Below are 21,351 nucleotides of genomic sequence, written 5' to 3'. Positions count from 1 at the left end.
TCCCATTTTCTAGGTTTTATTATCTTTCATTGCTTGTTTTCTGCATTTTCGTGATTAGGAAAAATTCTAGATATTTTTAATGAGCAGATATAGTTTTTAGATAATTTTTCTAGTATCGAATAGTTTTTGAGAAATTAAGAGCGTATACCGGACGTGAGACCCACTAGTGCGAAAAAGTTCAGAAAAATTCGGCCAACTAGGTTAAGTTTTGGATACTGGATGTAATTTACCGGGTGTTAAGAGATAAGTAGAGGTTACAATTTGGATGGGTGTGAGAGGAAACAAAGTGATAGACTTGCATTAAATATGTGACAAGTGTCACCATTTGGTGGAGGGACTTGTAAGACCACTATTCATTGTCTTACCATTGACCAAATAAATCAAAAAAATAACCAAAACTTCACCATTTTCTCTTCATCTTGGCCGAGCTCCTTGAGCAACAAAAGAAAGAAAACTCTTCAAGTTTTTGGCTTCAATCTTGCTTCAATCAACTCACTCAACCTTCCAATCTTGTTTGTGCTCCATAAAACCACTTAAGGGAGTGATAGTGAGGTGTTGTGTGGAGTTATTTGGGAAGCTAAGAGGACTTATTGCTCTCTCTCTCTCTTGTTTCTAAGGTGAGTTGTGAAGAACTACTCTCCTCCCTTTATTGATGCTTAAATCATGCTTAGTGGTAGTATGAGATGCCATTTTATGGATTATATTTTGAGTTGTGGTTGAATTGATGAACTTTTATAATTTTTGGGGATTTTTCTGTTTTAATATGAACATGATTGTGTGGCTATCTATGATGATTGGAAATGGTATATGATGACTCTAGAAGGTGGAAAAAGTGGTTAATTGCAACCAATTTCTGGTTTGGAAGAAATTTTAGAAAGTTAGGGTTTTATTGGGAACATTCTGCCCGGTTTTATAGCTCCTAGTTAGAGACCGAATTGGCCTTGGCTTAAAACATGAAAGTTGTAGGGAATGATATTTTAGAGGTGCCTACAAAATTTCAGGTCAATCGGAGTAGCGTAGAATGAGAAAGGTCAAAATTACCTTGCTGTCCTGGTTTTACCCGAATGTAAGAATTGCGCCTGTAATTGGTTGTTTTGGCTGGAATTGCTTCATAATTGGTTGTTAAGGTCTTCTGATGAAATGTAGCCCTGTTTCTAAGCTTTCGGATGGCTTTGGAATTTCTGGATTTGGACTTAAGTAGGCTGAGTTATGCTGTTTGCAGCAGAATGCATTTTGTGAATCTGTTTTTCCTGTTCTGGTATAGTATCTTGCATTTTTGACCTTGTTACACTCAAAACTGGACAAAGTTGCCTTCTGGAACATTGTAGCCCTATCTCTTAGTTTCGAAACGGTGGGTCTTACACCTTCATCCGATAATCGTAGTGCCTTTGGTGCCATTACCGAAAAAACTTGGTGAGTGTATGAAACCGATAATCTGTTTTAGGGCGTGACGGTGGTTCACAACGTTCTTTTGACGGAAGTGCATGAAACACCATTTGCAAGTTTGGTGAGTGTACTACTCACTTGTGTGTTACTATATGGCTTTGACACTTGAAATTGAGATGTGAATGTTAATTGATTGAAGTGAGGGCGTACTTTATCACTCTCACTTATTGTTTATCATGTTCTTGAAATGTTATATGAAATGTTACATGAAATGAAAGTACATGGCTTGGAGTCGTTTTGACGAGTATCCAACGACTACAATTGTTATCTTTGAGCTCAACCCCATTGGTAGTTGATTGAATCGAGTCGGCAAGGGTTTGGTCATGCCAATTGATGTGCCTTGGGGAAGTGTTATATGGAATCTTGTAGTATGAGAGACTCTCGATTCCGGTTTACTCGAGTACTACCAAAGTGCAAGTGTTTGGAGTTCGGGCCCGGTAGGGGATGTTAGGTGGAAGGAATGGAAGTAAAGTGGAGTCTACGGTTGGTTATTTTTGAACATTGACGGAGAGTCAATGACGTCCGATCAAGAAATGCAAACGAGGGAAAAGGGCTCTTGAGAGCCACCTGTATCCTTTTATCACCACCATTAATGTGTGCCTTTGTTTACTTTTGGTGAATTGAAATGAAAGCTATATGAGTACATGAACTTGGTTGCTTAAGTGATAGTATCTCACTGGGAAATTAGCTCACACCGTTTCTTTTGTTTTCCTTACAGGCATATGACTACTTTTGGAATGATTCTTGCTAGTTGGTTGCCGAATGAGCTAAATGAATGTCTCTTTTGTATAGCTTATGAATCGAAACCCTAAATGTACCTTTAGGGCCGTTTCACTTTGGATTTTGGCAAACCATACATGTAGTAACTTTTGTATCACTTTTGTATGCCATTCTAGCTTGTAAATAATAAATGTTATGTTGTATATGTATTTTGATGTTTGATTGGGTGCTGACGGGTCGGTTGCTATTCATGGTCGACTCCGGATTTCATTTTTTGTATTTTGGGTTAGTTTGCCATTTTGACTCGTTTACGCGCGTTATAAGTTCCGGAACGCAATAGATCACTCTATACGGCACCGGTAGTCCTGGCGAGAGTTGGGCAGACAGTCCGCTAACCCCTTTGGTTCGCCTTAGGAGAAGGTGGGACTGTTACAGGTGGTATCAGAACCCAGATTTGAATTAGCCTGGGTGTAATAGAAATGCTCGATTTGAGGGTTTTTGTTTATGGCCTTTAAGCTTATTTATGGTTAATTGCTCTTTTGGTGTAGGATGGCCGGACAGGGTGAGCCTAGTGATAGTCCTTCGGGCGAGCGACCTCGTGAAGCGCTTCCAGTGATCCCATACCAGATTCGGCCAGGAGGGGCCGTGGTTCGTTGGAGCCCGGCTAACCGCCTGAGACGGTGTGAGTGTCGACATAAGTATGCCTATCCTAACACTCTAGTGTTTGCAGTGGCCGATGAGCGTAAGGAGTTGGCCGGAGAGAATGCGAGACTTGAGGCTGAGGTGACCCAGCTTAAGGCGGCCAATGAGAGACAGGCCGAGCGCATTAATGGTCTGAAGTACGATGTGCTTGAGGCAGAGGATAGGGTTGATGACCTCTGCACTCAGCTGAGGGAAGTCCATGAGCGCGAGTCCAAGCGAGCTCGAAAGGTGAAGAATCGAGCCGCTTCGATCCTGAACCTCTGCACCGAGGTGGTCGAGGGCATGAGCGACGAGGACTCATGTGCGGGGGCTGAAGCTGGGACTGGATCTACCCCGTCGGGTGAATCCACCCCGTCGAGGTGGTCTACTAGCCCATCGACGGACTAGGTCTCGACTTTTAGTGTCTTTTGGGATAGTTTTGTTTTGTATATAGACGGATAGGGGAAAGAGCCTTAGCTAATCATTTTGTACGTCTAAATTAGCTACGTGTATATTTCTTTTGTTGAGGCCATTCCCTTGGGGATTGTCCATGTGTGTATTTGGCTTGACTGTACTTGACTTGACTGATTGTATATATGTGTGTTGCTTGCCTTGCTTGGAATGTATATATCTGTTTGGAAAATTTTTGGATTTTACTTACATGCATTGTTTTATATTGGTTAGTACCATTGTCTAGACCAAGTGAAGTTATGGAAGGAACACGTAGTGGACGGGGACGTGGGCGCGGAAATAGACAACCCACACCGGATAGGGGTACTGGGGAAACCTCTACTGGACATAACCCTGACCCCAATGTGCAAATCGCTGCCGCTATGCAGCAAATGACTAACTTGCTGGCACAAGTGGTGCAGCAACAAGGCCAGAACCCAAACCCTAACCCCGGAAACCCTGGCAACCATGTCGAGAGCGAAGACAGAGCTCTCGAACGTTTTCAAAAGTTTGCTCCACCCAAGTTCATTGGAGGGCCAGATCCAGATGTTGCCGAGAGATGGCTTGAGAATATGGTCGATATTTTTGCAGCTTTGCACTACACCGATGAACGGCAGGTGACTTTTGCCGTATTCCAGTTAGAAGGGGCGGCCCGTTCCTGGTGGAACGTAATACGACAAAAATAGGAACGGGAGCTAACGCCCAAGACTTGGGTGAATTTCATCAGGGAATTCAATGCGAAATTCTTCCCTCCTCTAGTTCAGGAGAGGAAGGAAGATGAGTTTATTCGACTCCGCCAAGGGGCTCAATCGGTGGCGGAATACGAGAGTCAATTCACCCGCCTGTCTAAATTTGCGCCTGAGTTGATCATGACGGAGCAACGGCGAATTAGGCGTTTCATCCAGGGCCTGAACGTCGAAATCCAGAAGGACCTCGCAGTGGCTCAAATCAATGCTTTTAGCGAGGTCGTAGAAAAGGTTCAAAGGGTAGAGAGTGCTCGATTGCAAGTCCGGAACTTCCAGGCGAAAAAGCGGGGCTTTCCTGGAAGCAGCTCTGGACAAGGGGACAAAGGTACTCCCTCCAAGTTTGGACACGGAGCTGGAGGTGGACGACAGTCAAGTTCCGGCAGAGGGGCTCAGTCTAGTGGCAGCCCAGCCGGGAGAGGCCAAGGTGGAAACTTCCAAAAGGGTTCAGGTTCAGCGTCTCGCGGGCTTTGCGGGTACTGCGGAAAGTCGAATCATTCTGAAGACAATTGCTGGAAGAAGGGAGGCAAATGTCTGCGTTGCGAAAGCGCAAACCACCAGCTTGCTACTTGCCCACTCTTAATGCAAGACGGAAGGGAAGTTCAAACCACGTCCAAGACCAATACGGGACCGAATAAGGGGAATGAGGCGAAACCTAAAGTGCCAACTCGAGTATATTCAATAGAACCTCGACAGGTCCCGGATTCCTCAGAGGTCGTAGAAGGTACGATCCCTATTTTCCACCGCTTTGCCAAAGTTTTAATTGATCCTGGTGCCACTCATTCTTTTGTTAACCCTGATTTCATGTGTGGCATCGATATAAAACCTGCTAGTTTACCATACGACCTAGAAGTTAGTACACCTACGGGGAATCAACGTTTGGTTACTAGTATGGTTTATAGGGATTAGGAAGTGTGGGTAGGAGAGAAGAGATTGTTAGGAGACTTGATAAGTTTGGTTATTAAGGGGTATGATGCAATTTTGGGTATGGACCGGTTAGCCAAGTATAATGCCCAACTGGACTGTAAATCGAAAGTTGTAGAATTCCGCATTCCTGATGAGGCGACCTTAAGGTTGGATATAAGGGGTAGGTTGGCCTCATCTGCTTTGATTTCGGGCATTCGGGTTAGGAATTTGCTAAGTAGAGGGGCGCAAGGATTTTTAGCCTTTCTAATTAATACCCCCACGGATAAGTTGAAAGTGGAGGGCATGGCCATAGTGAAGGAATTTCCGGACGTGTTTCCGGATGAGTTAGTAGCCTTACCGCCAGAAAGAGAACTTGAATTCAAAATAGACCTGCTACCGGGATCCTCACCTATCTCAAAGACACCATACCGAATGGCTCCTGCAGAGCTCAAGGAGCTAAAGTTGCAATTACAGGACTTTCTGGAGCGGGGATTCATTCAAGAAAGTGGGTCTCCTTGGGGAGCTCCCGTGCTGTTTGTGAAGAAAAAGGATGGTGGTTTGAGGATGTGTATTGATTATCAGGGCCTGAATAATATTACGATTAAAAATAAGTATCCACTGCCCCACATCAATGAGCTATTTGACCAGTTGCAGGGAGCGGTGGTTTTCTCGAAACTGGACCTCCGCCAAGGGTACTACCAGTTATTAATCAGGAAGGAGGATATTCCGAAAACCGCCTTAAACTCGAGATATGGGCATTACGAGTTCGCAGTTATGCCCTTTGGACTGACCAATGCTCCTGCCGCCTTCATGGGCCTAATGCATAGGGTGTTTAAGCCCTACTTGGATCGATTTGTCGTAGTTTTCATCGATGACATCCTGTTCTATTCCAAGACCCGTGAAGAGCATGAGCAACACTTGAGAATTGTCTTACAAACCCTAAGAGACCATCAACTGTATGCCAAGTTCAGCAAGTGCGAATTTTGGCTGGAGAAAATTGCTTTTCTGGGGCACGTAATTTCTCAAGAAGGTATTTCAGTTGACCCGGCGAAAGTAGAGGCTGTGACTAATTGGAAGAGGCCAGAAAATCCCACCGAGATCCGCAGCTTTCTAGGACTGGCTGGATATTATCGACGTTTCATCAAGGACTTTTCCAAACTGGCCGGTCCCTTAACCGACTTGACAAAGAAACATGGTCGGTTCCTTTGGAATGCCCGAAGCGAGACAAGTTTTCAAGATTTAAAGAAAAGATTGACCATGGCTCCAGTTCTAGTTTTACCTAACGGAGGTGACGGGTTTGTTGTGTATACCGATGCATCGCGGGAAGGTCTAGGATGTGTGCTAATGCAGAACCGCAATGTGATCTCTTTTGCCTCTCGGAAGTTAAAACCTCACGAGCAGAATTATCCAACCCACGATCTGGAGCTAGCTGCCGTTGTTTTCGCTCTTAAAAAGTGGAGACATTACCTATATGGGGTAACTTTCGAGATTTACTCCGATCACAAAAGCCTGAAGTATCTCTTCTCGCAGAAGGAATTGAACATGAGGCAACGGAGATGGATGGAATTTCTGGAGGATTACGACTGTACCATCAACTACCATCCAGGAAAGGCGAACGTAGTGGCCGACGCTCTAAGTCGCAAAGCTCAGGTCGCAAGCTTAATGATTAGAGAGTGGAACTTGCTCGAGTCGGTTTGCGAGTGGAGACCCTGCCTTGGGAGTCATAAGGTGATTTTTGGCAATATTAAAGTGACTTCCACCCTGTTGGAAAGGATTAAAGAAGCGCAAAAAGAGAATGTGATGGTACGGAAGTGGAGAGAGAAAGTGGAAAAAGGAGAAACAACTGATTTCAATTTCAGTCCTGAGGGTATTTTAAAATACCGAAACCGAATAGTGGTGCCGAAAGATGAATCATTGAAAACGGAAATTCTAACGAAAGCCATCGGTCCAAGTATACAATCCATCCGGGTAGTAGCAAGATGTATCAAGACCTGAAAGGAACCTATTGGTGGGACAATATGAAGAAGGAAATCGCGCTGTACGTGCAAAAATGTCTTGTTTGCCAATAGGTGAAAGCGGAACATCAAAAATCATCGGGCTTGTTACAACCCCTTGAGATACCTGAATGGAAGTGGGAAAACATCACCATGGACTTCATCTCAGGTTTGCCGAGAACGCAAAGAGGGCACGATGCCGTTTGGATAATCGTCGACCGATTAACCAAATCGACTCACTTACTGCCAGTAAACATGAAGTATTCCATGGACAAGTTGGCTCAACTGTACATGGACGAGATCGTAAGGCTACACGGCGTTCCAGTCAGTATCGTCTCCGATCGAGATCCACGTTTTGTATCTCGATTTTGGCAGAAATTCCAAGAAACTCTAGGGACGAAACTCAACTTGAGCACAACCTATCACTCTCAGACGGATGGACAATCGGAACGAACCATTCAAACTCTCGAGGACATGCTACGAACTTGCATTCTGGATTTTGGAGGCAATTGGGGTCAACACATGACCTTAGTAGAGTTTGCGTACAACAACAGCTACCATTCGTCTATTCAAATGGCTCCATATGAGGCACTATATGGACGGAAATGCCGATCACCGATCTACTGGGATGAAGTTGGCGAGAGGAAGGCATTAGATATAACCACTATTCCATGGATGGAAGAGACTCGAGAAAAGGTCAAGTTGATACGGCAACGACTCCAAACTGCTCAAAGCCGACAAAAGAGCTACGCAGACAACCAAAGAAAAGACTTGGAGTTTGAAATTGGAGACCGTGTTTTCCTCAAGGTTACACCGTTGCGGAGTGTCACGGCGGGGAGAGGAAAGAAATTGCAACCGAGGTTCGTCGGACCTTACAAGATCCTGCAGAGGATAGGCGCGGTAGCATATAGACTAGAGCTATCGTCAAGTCTCTCGAGAATTCATGACGTCTTCCACGTCTCGATGCTCAAGAAGTACTATCCCGACCCCTCCCATATCTTACAACCAGAGGAGATCGACGTGGATGAATCGCTTGCTTATGAAGAAAAATCTGTCCAAGTGCTTGACCGGAAAGTCAAAGAGCTCAAAAACAAACAAATTCCGTTAGTGAAGATACTGTGGAGAAACCATGGGGTAGAGGAAGCTACCTGGGAAGTGGAAGAAGAAATACGAAAGAAGTACCATGAACTTTTCGTGAGTTAAGGTAAGAAATTTCGAGGGCGAAATTCTTTTAAGGGGGAGAGAGTGTGAGAACCCGTAAATTTTCCCATTTTCTAGGTTTTATTATCTTTCATGGCTATCATAGCAGCAGGGAGAAAACATCTGAATCCAACAAAATAAGCTTTCATTTTTTTATTAGCGGCGTTGCTGATCCAGCTATCTGCTGTTTTTTTTTTGCATGGTGACTTTGCAGGTCCGGCCTTCAGAGTCTGGTAGGACGTCTTTGACTGGAATAACATGTTCCATTCTGAAAATTTTTAGAAAACAGAAATAGAATGGGAAATTGGCAACAGCATTTGATTCTTCAAATCAAACTAATAAGTATTCAAAGGTACGGATAATCAGACCTCATATATCATGTGTTAGTCAAGCAAAATATATCATGAAAGACAACATTTCTTGTTTTACAATCAACTTTGATGTCATCAAAAGTATCCGGAGCAATTAAAGCTTTAACTGCGGAAGAATTCCTAACTCTAGAGAGAGCAACATAAAACTGGCCGTGAGAAAAGACAGGTTCACTGAGATAAATTTCAATATAGTCAAGAGTCTGACCCAGAGATTTCGCAGTAATTGTGAGCTCATCCAATTCTCTACAGATTAATCGTGTGCCATTGCAAAGACCATCTGTTGGATTCACATTTCTTAGAAGCATTATAGGACAGTTTTCTTTGCGTAAAAGTTCATTAGGAGGCAGACTTTTTGGGTTTAAAGAATTTAGAAAGTCCTCATAATCTGTCTGATTTCTCTTATCAATAGTTCTATCACAACTTCTCTATCTGTGAAGATTTTTCGGAAATTTTGCAATCATCATCCTATTAATTTCATCTACTGAACTATTTTTTGGACAAAGTACACATCTATTTATCATCCGATAAGGATTACAAGAGTACAGATTTAAATCAGGAAAGACGATCCCAAATAACCAGGAAGAATTTACATGTAATTAGGACAAATAGTCAAAAGTACACGGACGGAATGAACTACTTATAATGCACTATATCATTATAACCTGTCAAGCGACTCTTCTTTGTTATGATGAGAAATAACCATATGAGGTGGAGGGACATCTGACCATAATCATCAACAGGTTCAACATCTTCTCCTACTCTAATAAAAAAAGCTGAAAATTCTGGATCTAAGGCAATTCTCATATTTGTTGCCAGTCGCTGCTTACACATATGAGACCATAAATATGAACATAGAACAGTCGATTTGATCGAATCTGACTCGCCTAGCTGTTCAATAACTGGCAGGGTTTGGCGAAAATCACCGCCAAAAATAATAGTTTTTCCTCCAAAGGGTACATCAGATTCCATTATATCTATAAGAAGACAATGAACCGCCTCTATTGTTTCCGTTTTTGCCGTTGAAGCCTCATCTTACAAGATTAATTTAGCATTAATAATCAGCCTAGCAACACTGCTCTACTTACTTTGTTGACAAGTTTGTTGTTTTAAAAAATCCAAAGGAATCTTATATTTTGAGTGTGCAGTTCTACCACCAGGGATGATAGGTGCTGCGACCCCAGATGTGGCCACTGCAATTGCCACATATCCTTGTGAACGAAGAAAAGGGAGAAGCACTCGGCATAAGAAGGTTTTACCCGTTCCACCTGGACTATCAATAAAAAAGCTTGACCTTTTGAGCTGGATATTGAATCCAGAATCAAATAAAATGCATGCCTTCATCCTGCATTCAATTTTTGAGGAAGAAGCAGATCTTCTGGATCAATCGGTGTCGCAGTTTCACTTTTAATTTCTTTAGTCAGGGGCTCACCATAACGGGATGTAAAGGAATCTTCGAGGAAATGATAGTCATCAAGGTTTTTTTTTCCATGTGTTTCAATGTTGAATTAATATCCTGAAGAAATTCCTTTTAAACTCTATTGATATGCAGTGTCGATGTGCGCAACTTCATTGTAATCAGAAGATAGCTGCTCTTCAAATGCTTGCCAAAGATGTTTGGGATTTTTTGGAGAACAATAAACAGAAGCATTGCAAATAAAGACCTTAACAAATATGGCATTTGGAAATGAGCAGCTTCCTGTAATTCTTCTTCTATATAGGAATCAGATTCCAATATTCCTAACTGCAAACAGGCCTCTCCAGGAGAGTCAGTTTTGTGACCTCTAACCATAAGTAAGTCATCAAACGACGTTGGTTCCTGAACATGTGTGAGTAAATGTCTTATGTAGTACCTTTTTCCTTTCCTAGGCTCGACAATTACCAGTCTCCCTATGACCTTTCTACAACTCCTCTCTGACCTTGTCTTTATTTTTGGAGTCCATAAAAAATGTTGCAGAAAATCTTTATATTAGCACTTCAAATTCTGAGCTGTAGCATTTGTTTTGTTCATTCTGAAAAACTCAGTCAACATAGTTTTTGAATGGGACTGCGAAGACTGCGAAGAGACAGCAATTTTTGAATGGGAGCAGCCTCAGAATGTCTTGTGAAAAAGGGAAAAAGAAGCGGGGAGAAAACAACACAGTAGCAAAAACAAACGGAAGGAAAGACGAACGAAAGAGAGAGGAGAGAAAAAATCATGTGCAGGAAAGATAAAATTCGGAGTGGAGACAACACCAATATGTGACGGAGTAAAAAAAGAAAGAAGAAGGTTAGAGCCGGAAGAAAGGAGCCTGATGAGCGAGTAGAGAGTAGCTGACCACCTCAATCGAACATCTGTAGAAAATCACAATAGAATTAAACGGTAGGAAGGAAAGACGAGACGACGAACAAAGGGGAGAAAGAATCAGGCGCAATCCTCATAAAGGGAAAAAGTTTTCATACAAAAAATTCCTTTGCGGACTTTTGATAACAAAAAGAATGGTGTTGCATTTATACAGACACAGTTTCACGTCCGTTTATGCTTTGCAATGACAATCAATAAACCTTAGGGTCAGACTCTTGACTATGTTGAAATTTATCTCACTGAACCTGTCTTTTCTCACGGCCAGCTTTATGTTGCTCTCTCTAGAGTTAGGAATTCTTCCGCAGTTAAAGCTTTAATTGCTCTGGGTACTTCTGATGACATCAAGGTTGATTGTAAAACAAGAAATGTCGTCTTTCATGATAAACTTTGCTTGACTAACACATGATATATGAGGTCTAATTACCCGTACCATTGAATACTTTTTAGTTTATGATTTGAAGAATCAAATGCTGTTGCCAATTTCCCATTCTATTTCTGTTTTCTAAAAATTTACAGAATGAAACAAGTTATCCCAATAAAAGATGTCCTACCTGGCTCTGAAGGCAGGACCTACAAAGTCACCGTGCAAGAAAAACAGCAGATAACTGGATCAGCAACGCCGCCAATAAAAAAATGAAAGTTTATTTTGTTGGATTCAGAGGTCTTCTCCCTGCTGCCATGATATATACTTCTTCATACTGCTTGATTAAACATTTCATCACTAAAAGAGCGCATTAATATGGTTCTTATATTTTTCATATAATTAAGGCATGTTCTGTTTTTATCTACAGGTCAATGCATGCATAATTGATTATTTCGTGAATATTTTCCTTGTGGATTGGGATCGGAGATTGAAGGGATTATGTTCAATAATGACATTCCAAAGATCAGCCCTGGACTTCAAGTTTATAAAAAGTGTCCGATTTCAAATGCCATAGTAAGACTCATTCCATTAAAATGTCAAACTGCTAAACTGAAGATCCAGTAGGTGTGGAAGCCCCCTTGCCACGTAGGTATCGTCGTCCTCCACGTGGCGAGACGGGATTGGCACGATGGTGACATGGCGCGAATTGATTGGTTGTTAACTGTGCATGTTGCACCTGATTCTTCCTCCCCTTTATTCGTCGTCCCGACTTTCCTTCCTACCATTGAATTCTATTGTGATTTTCTACAGATGTTCAATTGAGGTGGTCATCTACTCTCTACTCGCACATCAGGCTCCTCTCTACCGGATCTAACCTGCTTCTTTGTTTTTTTACTCCGTCACATATTAGTGTTGTCTCCACTCTGAATTTTATCATTCCCGCACCTGATTTTCCCTCTCCTCTCTCCGTCATTCGTCTTTCCTTCCGCTTGTTTTTGCTACTGTATTGCTTTCTCCCCGCTTCTTTTTCAATTTTTTCTCGACATTCTGAGCCTGCTCCCATTCAGAAATTACTATCTCTTCGCAGTCCTTGCACATCTTCCCCACATTCTCTCTGTTCTTTCCTTCTGGTGGAAAATTGATTTTTCAAAGACTATGTTGACTGAGTTTTTCAGAATTAACAAAATAAATGCAACAGCTAAGAATTTGAAGTGCTTATATAAAGATTTTCTGCAACATTTTTTATGGTCTCCAAAAATAAAGACATGGTTAGAGAGGAGTCGTACAAAGGTCATAGGGAGACTGGTAACTGTCGAGCTTAGGAAAGGAGAAAGGTACAACATAAAACTTTTACTCACACATGTTCAGAAACCAACGTTGTTTGATGACTTACTTATGGTTAGAGGTCACAAAACTGGCTCTTTTAGAGAAGCCTGTTTGCAGTTAGGATTATTGGAATCTGATTCCTATATAGAAGAAGCATTACAGGAAGCTGCTCATTTCCAGATGCCGTATTTGTTAAGGTCTTTATTGGCGATGCTTCTGTTTTATTGTTCTCCAAAAAATCCCAAACATCTTTGGCAAACATTTGAAGTGCAGCTATCTTCTGATTATGAACGAAGTTGCGCACATCGACACTGCACATCAATAGAGATTAAAAGGAAAGTTCTTCAGGATATTAATTCAACATTGGAACACATGGAAAAAACCTTGATGACTATCATTTCCTTGAAGATTCCTTTACATCCCGTTATGGTGAGCCCCTGACTAAAGAAATTAAAAGTTAAACTGCGACACCGATTGATCCAGAAGATCTGCTTCTTCCTCGAAAATTGAATGCTGGATGAAGGCATGCATTTAATTTGATTTTGGATTCAATATCCAGCTCAAAAGGTCAAGTTTTTTTATTGATAGTCCAGGTGGAACGGGTACAACTTTCTTATATCGAGTGCTTCTCGTTTTTCTTCGTTCACAAGGATATGTGGCAATTGCAGTTGCCACATCTGGGGTCGTAGCACCTATCATCCCTGGTGGTAGAACTGCACACTCAAAATATAAGATTCCTTTGGATTTTTTAAAAGAAAAAACTTGTCAACAAAGTAGGTAGAGCAGTGTTGCCAGGCTAATTATTAATGCTAAATTAATGTTGTAGGATGAGGCTTCAATGGAAAAAACGGAAACAATAGAGGCGGTTCATTGTCTTCTTACAGATATAATGGAATCTGATGTACCCTTTGGAGGAAAAACTATTATTTTTTGCGGTGATTTTCGCCAAACCCTGCTAGTTTCTGAACAGCTAGGCGAGTCAGATTCGATCAAATCGACTGTTTTATATTTACATTTATGGTCTCATATGCATAAGCAGCGACTAGCAACGAATATGATAGCTGCCTTAGATCCAGTATTTTCAGCTTTTTTTATTGGAGTAGGAGAAGATGTTGAACATGTTGATGAACTTGGTCAGATGTCCCTTCCAACTCATATGGTTGTTTTTTTTCATAACAAAGAAGAATCGCTTGACAGGTTATAATCATATAGTGCATTATAAGTAGTTCATTCCGTCCGTGTATTTTTGACTATTTGTCCTAATTACATGTAAATTCTTCCAGGTTATTATTTGGGATTGTCTTTCCAGATTTAAATCTGTACTCTTGTAATCCTTATCGTATGATAAATAGATGTGTACTTTGTCCAAAAAATAGTTCAGTGGATGAAATTAATAAGATGACGATTGCAAAATTTCCTGAAAATCTTCACAGATATAGAAGTGGTGAAAGAACTGTTGATAAGAGAAATCAGATAGATTATGAGGACTTTCTAAATTCTTTTAACCCAAAAGGTCTGCCTTCTCATGAACTTTTACGCAACGAAAACTGTCCTACAATGCTTCTAAGAAATGTGAATCCAACGGATGGTCTTTGCAATGGCACACGGTTAATCTGTAGAGAATTGGATGAGCTCACAATTACTGCGGAAAGTTTCTCTGGTCCTCATAAAGGGAAAAAGTCTTCATTCCAAAAATTCCTTTGCGGACTTTTGATAGCGAAAAGAATGGTATTCCATTTATACGGACATAGTTTGACGTCCGTTTATGCTTTGCAATGACAATCAATAAACCTCTGGGTCAAACTCTTGACTATGTTGAAATTTATCTCAGTGAACCGGTCTTTTCTCACGGCAAGCTTTCTGTTGCTCTTTCTAGAGTTAGGAATTCTTCCGCAGTTAAAGCTTTAAGTGCTCCGGGTACATCTGATGACATCAAAGTTGATTGTAAAACAAGAAATGTTGTCTTTCATGAGATATTTTGCTTGACTAACACATGATATATGAGGTCTGATTACCCGTATCATTGAATACTTATTGGTTTATGATTTCAAGAATCAAATGCTGTTGCCAATTTCCCATTCTATTTCTGTTTTCTAAAAATTTACAGAATGGAACATGTTATCCTTGTCAAAGACGTCCTACCTGGCTCTGAAGGCAGGACCTGCAAAGTCACCGTGTAAGAAAAACAGTAGATAACTGGATCAGCAACTCCGCCAGTAAAAAAATGAAAGTTTATTTTGTTGGATTCAGAGGTCTTCTCCTTGCTGCCATGATGTATACTTCTTCATACTGCTTGATTAAACATTTCATCGCTAAAAGAGCGCATTAATATGGTTCTTATATTTTTCATATAATTAAGACATGTTCTGTTTTTATCTACAGGTCAATGCATGCATAATTGATTATTTCGTGAATATTGTCCTTGTGGATAGGGATCGGAGATTGAAGGGATTATGTTCAATAATGACATTCCAAACATCAGCCCGAGCCTTCAAGTTTATAGAAAGTATCCGATTTCAAATGCCATAGTAAGGCTCATTCCAATAAAATGTCAAGCTGCTGAATTGAAGATCCAGTGAGTGTGGAAGCCCCCTTGCCACGTAGGTATCGTCGTCCTTCACGCGGTGATACGGGATTGGCACGATGGTGACATCGCGCAAATTGATTGGTTGTCAACTGTGCCCGTTGCACCTGATTCTTCCTCCCCTTTGTTCGTCGTCCCGTCTTTCCTTCCTACCGTTTAATTCTACTGTGATTTTCTACACATTTTCGATTGAGGTGGTCAGCTACTCTCTACTCGCTCATCAGGCTCCTCTTTACCGGCTCTAACCTGCTTCCTTCTTTTTTTTCTCCGCCACTTATTGGTGTTGTTTCCAATCCGTATTTTATCTTTCTCGTGCTAGATTTTCCTTCTCCTGTCTCCTTCGTTCGACTTTCCTTCCGCTTGTTTTTGCTACTGTGTTGCTTTCTCCGCGCTTCTTTTTCTCTTTTTCTCGACATTCTGAGGCTGCTCCCATTCAAAAATTACTGTCTCTTCGCGGTCCTTGCACGTTTTCCCCACATTCTCTCTGTTCTTTCCTTCCGTTGGAAAATTGATTTTTCAAAGACTATGGTGACTGAGTTTTTCAGAATGAACAAAACAAATGCTACAGCTCAGAATTTGAAGTGCTTATATAAAGATTTTCTGCAACATTTTTTATGGACTCCAAAAATAAAGACATGGTCAGAGAGGAGTCGTAGAAAGGTCATAGGTAGACTGGTAACTGTCCAACCTAGGAAAGGAGAAAGGTACTACATAAGACTTTTACTCACACATGTTCAGGAACCAACGTCGTTTGATGACTTACTTATGGTTAGGGGTCACGGAACTAGCTTTTTTAGAGAAGCCTGTTTGCAGTTAGGATTATTGGAATCTGATTCCTATATAGAAGAAGTATTACATGAAGGTCCTCATTTCCAGATGCCATATTTGTTAAGGTTTTTATTTGCAATGCTTCTGTTTTATTGTTCTCCAAAAAATCCCAAACATCTTTGGCAAGCATTTTAAGTGCACCTATCTTCTGATGATTAACGAAGTTGCGCACATCGACACTGCACATCAATAGAGATGAAAAGGAAAGTTCTTCAGGATATTAATTCAACATTGGAACACATGGGAAAAACCTTGATGACTATCATTTCCTCGAAAATTCCTTTACATCCGGTTATGGTGAGCCCCTGACTAAAGAAATTAAAAGTGAAACTGCGACCCCGATTGATCCAGAAGATCTGCTTCTTCCTCGAATATTGAATGCTGGATGAAGGCATGCATTTAATTTGATTATGGATTCAATATCCAGCTCAAAAGGTCAAGTTTTTTTGTTGATAGTCCTGGTGGAACGGGTAAAACTTTCTTATGTCGAGTGCTTCTCGCTTTTCTTCGTTCACAAGGATATGTGGCAATTGTAGTTGCCACATCTGGGGTCGCAGCACCTATTATATCTGGTGGTAGAACTGCACACTAAAAATATAGGATTCCTTTGGATTTTTTAAAACAAAAAACTTGTCAACAAAGTAAGTAGAGCAGTGTTGCCATGCTGATTATTAATGCTAAATTAATCTTGTAGGATATGGCTTCAATGGCAAAAACGAAAACAATAGAGGCAGTTCGTTGTCTTCTTACAGATATAATGGAATCTGATGTACCCTTTGGAGGTAAAGCTATTATTTTTTGCGGTGATTTTTGCCAAACCCTGCCAATCATTGAACAGCTAGGCGAGTCAGATTCGATCAAATCGACTGTTCGATAGTTATATTTATGGTCTCTTATGCGTAAGCACCGACTGGCAACAAATATGAGAGCTGCCTTAGATCCAGCATTTTTAATTTTTTTTATTAGAGTAGGAGAAGATGTTGAACTTGTTGATGAACATGGTCAGATGTCCCTTCCACCTCATATTATTTTTTATCATAACAAAGAAGAGTCACTTGACAGGTTATAATCATATAGTGCATTATAAGTCACTACAAGAAAATTGGTCTTTAGTGACAGGCTATTTTTGTCACAAAAAAATAAAAAGTCGTCACTGATGACTTTTATTGACAACTTTCTAATTGTCACAGGGTCGTCACTGAAGGCCCGTCGGTAAAAGTATATGGTGACGACAATAAAAGTCGTCAGTGAATGGGACTGTTTTTTGACAACATATGTCGTCAGTAATTATTGTAATTTTAGTGATGACATAATATCTTGTCAATGATATACAAAGCAATGTCGTCACTAAAAGTGGTCCGTAATTGTCATTGGTATAGACTAATTACTGACAACTTTTGTTGTCACTAAACACTTTTTAATTCTATGATAATAGGTTGTTATTAATGGAAAATTCTGATTCAGTGATAACATTTTATCACCATGAAATTTGTCAGATTTTCCTACTACAATTATATCTATAAATGGAAAAAAATGACAATGCTTAACAATTAGCAAATGAACGCATCCATTGCATTACGAAATGCCAAAATATCATATCAAGCATTCAAATATCATAATGAAGTTCAACAACCCCCTACAAATAGTTTGATAAGTGGTATTTGGCCTAAATTTCACATATAAGTCGAGGTAGCTTTACAAAACAAATCCAAGTCCCAAAAAAAAAAGTGTTGTCATGACATTTCCTAAGTATAAGATTTTCTTTATCGTCCTTGAGTGAATTGGCAACTCCTGCTGCTGATCTTCCAAAAAGCTAAAATGAGCAACATATCTGCAGTGAAGTACTGCAATTATTAGTAGGTCATAAGAAAAACTTGAAACAATAAAGATAACTAAAGAATTTGCAAGAAAATAAGCTAAATCATTCCTTTTAAGTATAATCTAGACAATGACTAAATAAGGGTAAAGTAAGAGATAAACACTTAGAACATTAGAGCTCAAGAAACACTTCTTTTACTTTTACTACGTTATTAAGAACTCACAAAACAATTAATATGCTTATGCTACCATATTAAGAACCAAACAGTGTTCCTTCTATGGCTTCATAGGCTGCATTTGTATGGTTCATTCTATAGATTATGCATAGCAACTTCAACTTTTTAGGTATTGAAAATGCATAATGTTTATCGCTAGACCAAATTTTGATGACAAATAAAATTCGACATATCTAGAGATTCTTAGCGCCCATTGGTAATATTTTAATGATTTTAATAATAAAATGATGCATCTAATATTTTAGTGAAACTGTGTAAAAAATGGAAAAGATGCTCCACTATAAATCGAAGCTTTTGACTATGAGGCGAACCAGTACATTCACTAACCAACCTACTTTCAATTTTCAAAAGTTCTAATAGCAAATATCACATGCTAGTAGCTTAAATAGCATAAAAGTAAGTAGTTATCAAGAAAAGTTTGCATAAGATGTCATGAAATACTAGATTATGAAATTTCTTTTCTACTAGTTAGCTTAGAGACCACCTGTAGCTTGTTTATATGCAAATGTCTCCTAGAACAAAGTTATAATTGTCACTTTTACATAAACTTTGTTGACAAGACCCAACCATTTGAAACAAGTCTAACATAGATAGAAAGGAGTATATACTTACCCAAAAAACATCACAATATTTGGAAATTCCATAGCAAGGACCAATAGCATCAGCATAATAAGCTGCAAGACAATAACAAACCAATGAAGTCGCTATGAAATGATACTGTGCATTATAAGCTCAAAGACAATGAATAAAATGGTAGCTGTAGTGCTTATAAGAAAATGTTTGCATATAAAACATATGTTTCCTTCTTTTAATTTTGATACTAATCTATACTTGTACCTAATAACGTTACAACTACATATTCCAAGAACACTACATAATCGTCAAAACTTACATATTCATTCAGGTAGTCCATCACCAAATATGAAAAAAAATGGTAGGAAAGAACTACTTATTCAAGATAAACTCTAGAATTTGGACAATGAAAATCAAGCTTGATGTATACCTTTGGCAAGGAAAATGCTGTCTCCAGCTTATACCATAATCTAAATATCATGATTTCCTCACAAAAACTAAAAACACCTGCTTGTAACATAGTTAGCTATACAAGGCAATTAAAAGTAGTATCACAAAGTCCATACTCCTTAACTAACCACAAAACTTGAGAAAATTACGACTCCCAATGCAAAAGATGTGCAATATATACAAATTTCCCATGCGGCTTTTGTATTATATTTGAATTATGCTCCACTTCAGCAACCAAAAGTTGTTCATAAGCAAGCCTCTAGAATTAGCATTACAGTCAGCCATGAACCTTTTATTGACTTCATTAGTTGCACATTGGGAGTTCAAATGTAACTTACCTAACTTTAAAAAGGCAATATAACTTTTCTCTTGCAATTTAAAGAAATCAGAACTTCACTTCCAAAACTGAAGAACTATTAAAAAACATAAAAAATAATAAATTATTTCATTCATGTACCAAAACTTGATCTCTATTGGATGGAGTACTGAATGGACATAACGTCGGTGATGGTGCAGAGAATGGAGATGAGATTTTCTCTTGAAATTCCCATGACAATTTACCAAATTTCAACACAAAAAAAAGAAAAGAGGGGAATTTTTTACATCAGAAAAAATTCCACTAAACCTTGTGATTTCCCAATTCCCTCTCCACCCAACACCACTTAACCCACTATTTTTCTCACTTGCAACCACTCATAGACATATCTACATCATAATCACCTCTTAAATCTTTTCCACTCCTATCACTATAGCTAATTAGGATGTAAAGCGTACAAGAATCCAACAGTTCACAAAGTTTCACTTTCAACTGGTCATGGTAAAGCGTTTTTTGGATATTTACCTAACTTAACGAATCACTAAATTTGCCAAGATGCGATTGGCCAGCTCTTGTTTCATTTTTTTTTGTTTAAAACCGCATGAAGAAGAAGTGAATTCATATAATATTGTTTATAATTAGAAATTGGAAGAGTAGTAATTTTGTGTTAAAACTTAAAAAGGGTGTTTTAAATAAATGAAGGCTACTTCAGGAGAGTACTTTAAAAGACAAAAATGAAAAAGAAAAACTGTTTGTAAATCCATTCATTTTCATCCCAGTAAACACAAAGCAGACACTAAAAGCAAATGACAGACATGAGTATAGGTTTCATTCCCATAGTCTATCACTATCCTGTCGTCGCGTAAAGACGTAAACATTAACATTGAGAGGTTTACATTAATGAATTTTCTACCGATCTTAAGGATCATATAATTCTTCAAAAACCCAAGTGCTGCTAACTGCTAACAAGTACCAACCCATTCAACAAACAAACGCCAAGCCGGACAGGAAGAATACAAAAGTGATTATACTACAATAAAATTATTCTCTTGCCATAATTTAAGGAATATTTACATTCCGAAAGTTTCCCTAGACCCAAATCTGATGAAGCTAGAGAACAAAGGAACCCTTAAATCTAGAGGGAGTGTGACCAGGAAATGGGTATTCTTTATGGGTTTGAGTGAGAGGGTATTAAGGGGGTGCCAGTAATGAGATGTCTGGTCCGTACTGCTAAAATCTTTGTCGGGGGCTCCCTGTTTTATCCTACGCACACCCTTGTAATTCCCCCCTTCATTTTATTCCCATCTTCTTGTCCCCGTTTTCCATCCCATTCCAAGAAACAAACCCCTCTACATCATAATCACCTTCGTCCCCAAACTCAACCTCAAACCCGTATCCACCACCAATCCCACTGAAACCTTTATCTTGTACAATAAAAAAGAATGAAGTAATGGTATTCACAACTAAAATAATTCTAGTGGAGATGATTTCACCCGTAACTCAAAATTATCCAAAAAAATTGGGCACAAATTTTTGGCAAAAAAATAATTAGGGCAAAAAAATTTGGGGAAAAATCGGGGAGAAGAAGGAGAGACATGAGATACCTTTTCTTGCAAAGAGTTGGTGGAGTACTTCTTCTGTTCAACATCACAAAGACATGATCGATCTATGGAGAGGAGAAAGGAGAATTGTTTTTTTTTAATGGTTTCTGTTGAGGGTGTAAAGTGAGAGAGGGGAGACCAACGGAGTGTAAAGCAGAGAGCTTTTCTATTGGGTTACAAAATGTTTGTTTTTCACATTTGACCCGCACCATATATTTTTCACATACTTTGTTTATTTATAGTTTCAGTGAAATATCGGTTCACTGAGTTCCTCAAAATTTCAATCAAGTTTTTTTAGTTGAAGTATAATTTTACTAATACATTATTAATTGCTACCTTTTAACATTTTTGTCAAAAAATTTCATAATGGGAGTCAAGTTTTTGTTAAATTAATACAAGTGGT

At 39.5% G+C, this 21,351-nt stretch overlaps 2 protein-coding genes and 1 long non-coding RNA gene across 4 annotated transcripts; 1 reads left to right on the top strand and 2 right to left on the bottom strand.

Annotated features, from left to right (window-relative positions):
• Positions 1-8,516: 8,516 nt before the first annotated feature.
• Positions 8,517-9,480, bottom strand: LOC140010602 (uncharacterized). Its single transcript, XM_072057904.1, has 2 exons — positions 9,174-9,480; positions 8,517-8,788 (listed from the first exon to the last, which is right to left on the bottom strand). The coding sequence occupies exons 1-2, from the start codon at positions 9,478-9,480 to the stop codon at positions 8,517-8,519; spliced, it is 579 nt and encodes a 192-aa protein (XP_071914005.1).
• Positions 9,481-10,182: 702 nt separating this feature from the next.
• LOC140010601 (uncharacterized) lies at positions 10,183-14,738 on the top strand. The gene is made up of 9 exons (XM_072057903.1): positions 10,183-10,276; positions 10,534-10,607; positions 11,118-11,198; positions 12,480-12,971; positions 13,369-13,443; positions 13,582-13,739; positions 13,826-14,149; positions 14,374-14,459; positions 14,650-14,738. Exons 1-9 carry the CDS (start codon positions 10,183-10,185, stop codon positions 14,736-14,738), a joined length of 1,473 nt encoding a protein of 490 aa, XP_071914004.1.
• A 2,786-nt stretch (positions 14,739-17,524) lies between these two features.
• Positions 17,525-21,086, bottom strand: LOC140010380 (uncharacterized). Of its 2 annotated transcripts, XR_011817661.1 has the most exons (4): positions 20,952-21,086; positions 19,012-19,088; positions 18,621-18,682; positions 17,525-17,785 (listed from the first exon to the last, which is right to left on the bottom strand). It is a non-coding gene; the product is annotated as an uncharacterized lncRNA (long non-coding RNA). The 2 variants fall into 2 exon arrangements; XR_011817662.1 differs by lacking the exon at positions 19,012-19,088.
• Positions 21,087-21,351: the final 265 nt, after the last annotated feature.

This window comes from Coffea arabica, chromosome 7c (assembly GCF_036785885.1).
Source record: "Coffea arabica cultivar ET-39 chromosome 7c, Coffea Arabica ET-39 HiFi, whole genome shotgun sequence".
NCBI classification, from domain to species: domain Eukaryota; kingdom Viridiplantae; phylum Streptophyta; class Magnoliopsida; order Gentianales; family Rubiaceae; genus Coffea; species Coffea arabica.
The sequence above is the reverse complement of the archived record's forward strand: the minus strand, read 5'-3'. Positions and strand labels throughout refer to the sequence as shown.

Excerpts from the sequence above, each read along its gene's own strand:
- LOC140010602 (XM_072057904.1), bottom strand. The coding sequence starts at position 9,480 with ATGGAATCTGATGTACCCTTTGGAGGAAAAACTATTATTTTTGGCGGT. Across the intron at positions 8,789-9,173 it reads AAAGAAGAGTCGCTTGACAG|ATGGTCTTTGCAATGGCACA; the intron begins GTTATAATGATA and ends TGAATCCAACAG.
- LOC140010601 (XM_072057903.1), top strand. The coding sequence starts at position 10,183 with ATGGCATTTGGAAATGAGCAGCTTCCTGTAATTCTTCTTCTATATAGG. Across the intron at positions 13,444-13,581 it reads CAGATATAATGGAATCTGAT|CGACTAGCAACGAATATGAT; the intron begins GTACCCTTTGGA and ends ATGCATAAGCAG. Across the intron at positions 13,740-13,825 it reads AAAGAAGAATCGCTTGACAG|GTTATTATTTGGGATTGTCT; the intron begins GTTATAATCATA and ends AAATTCTTCCAG.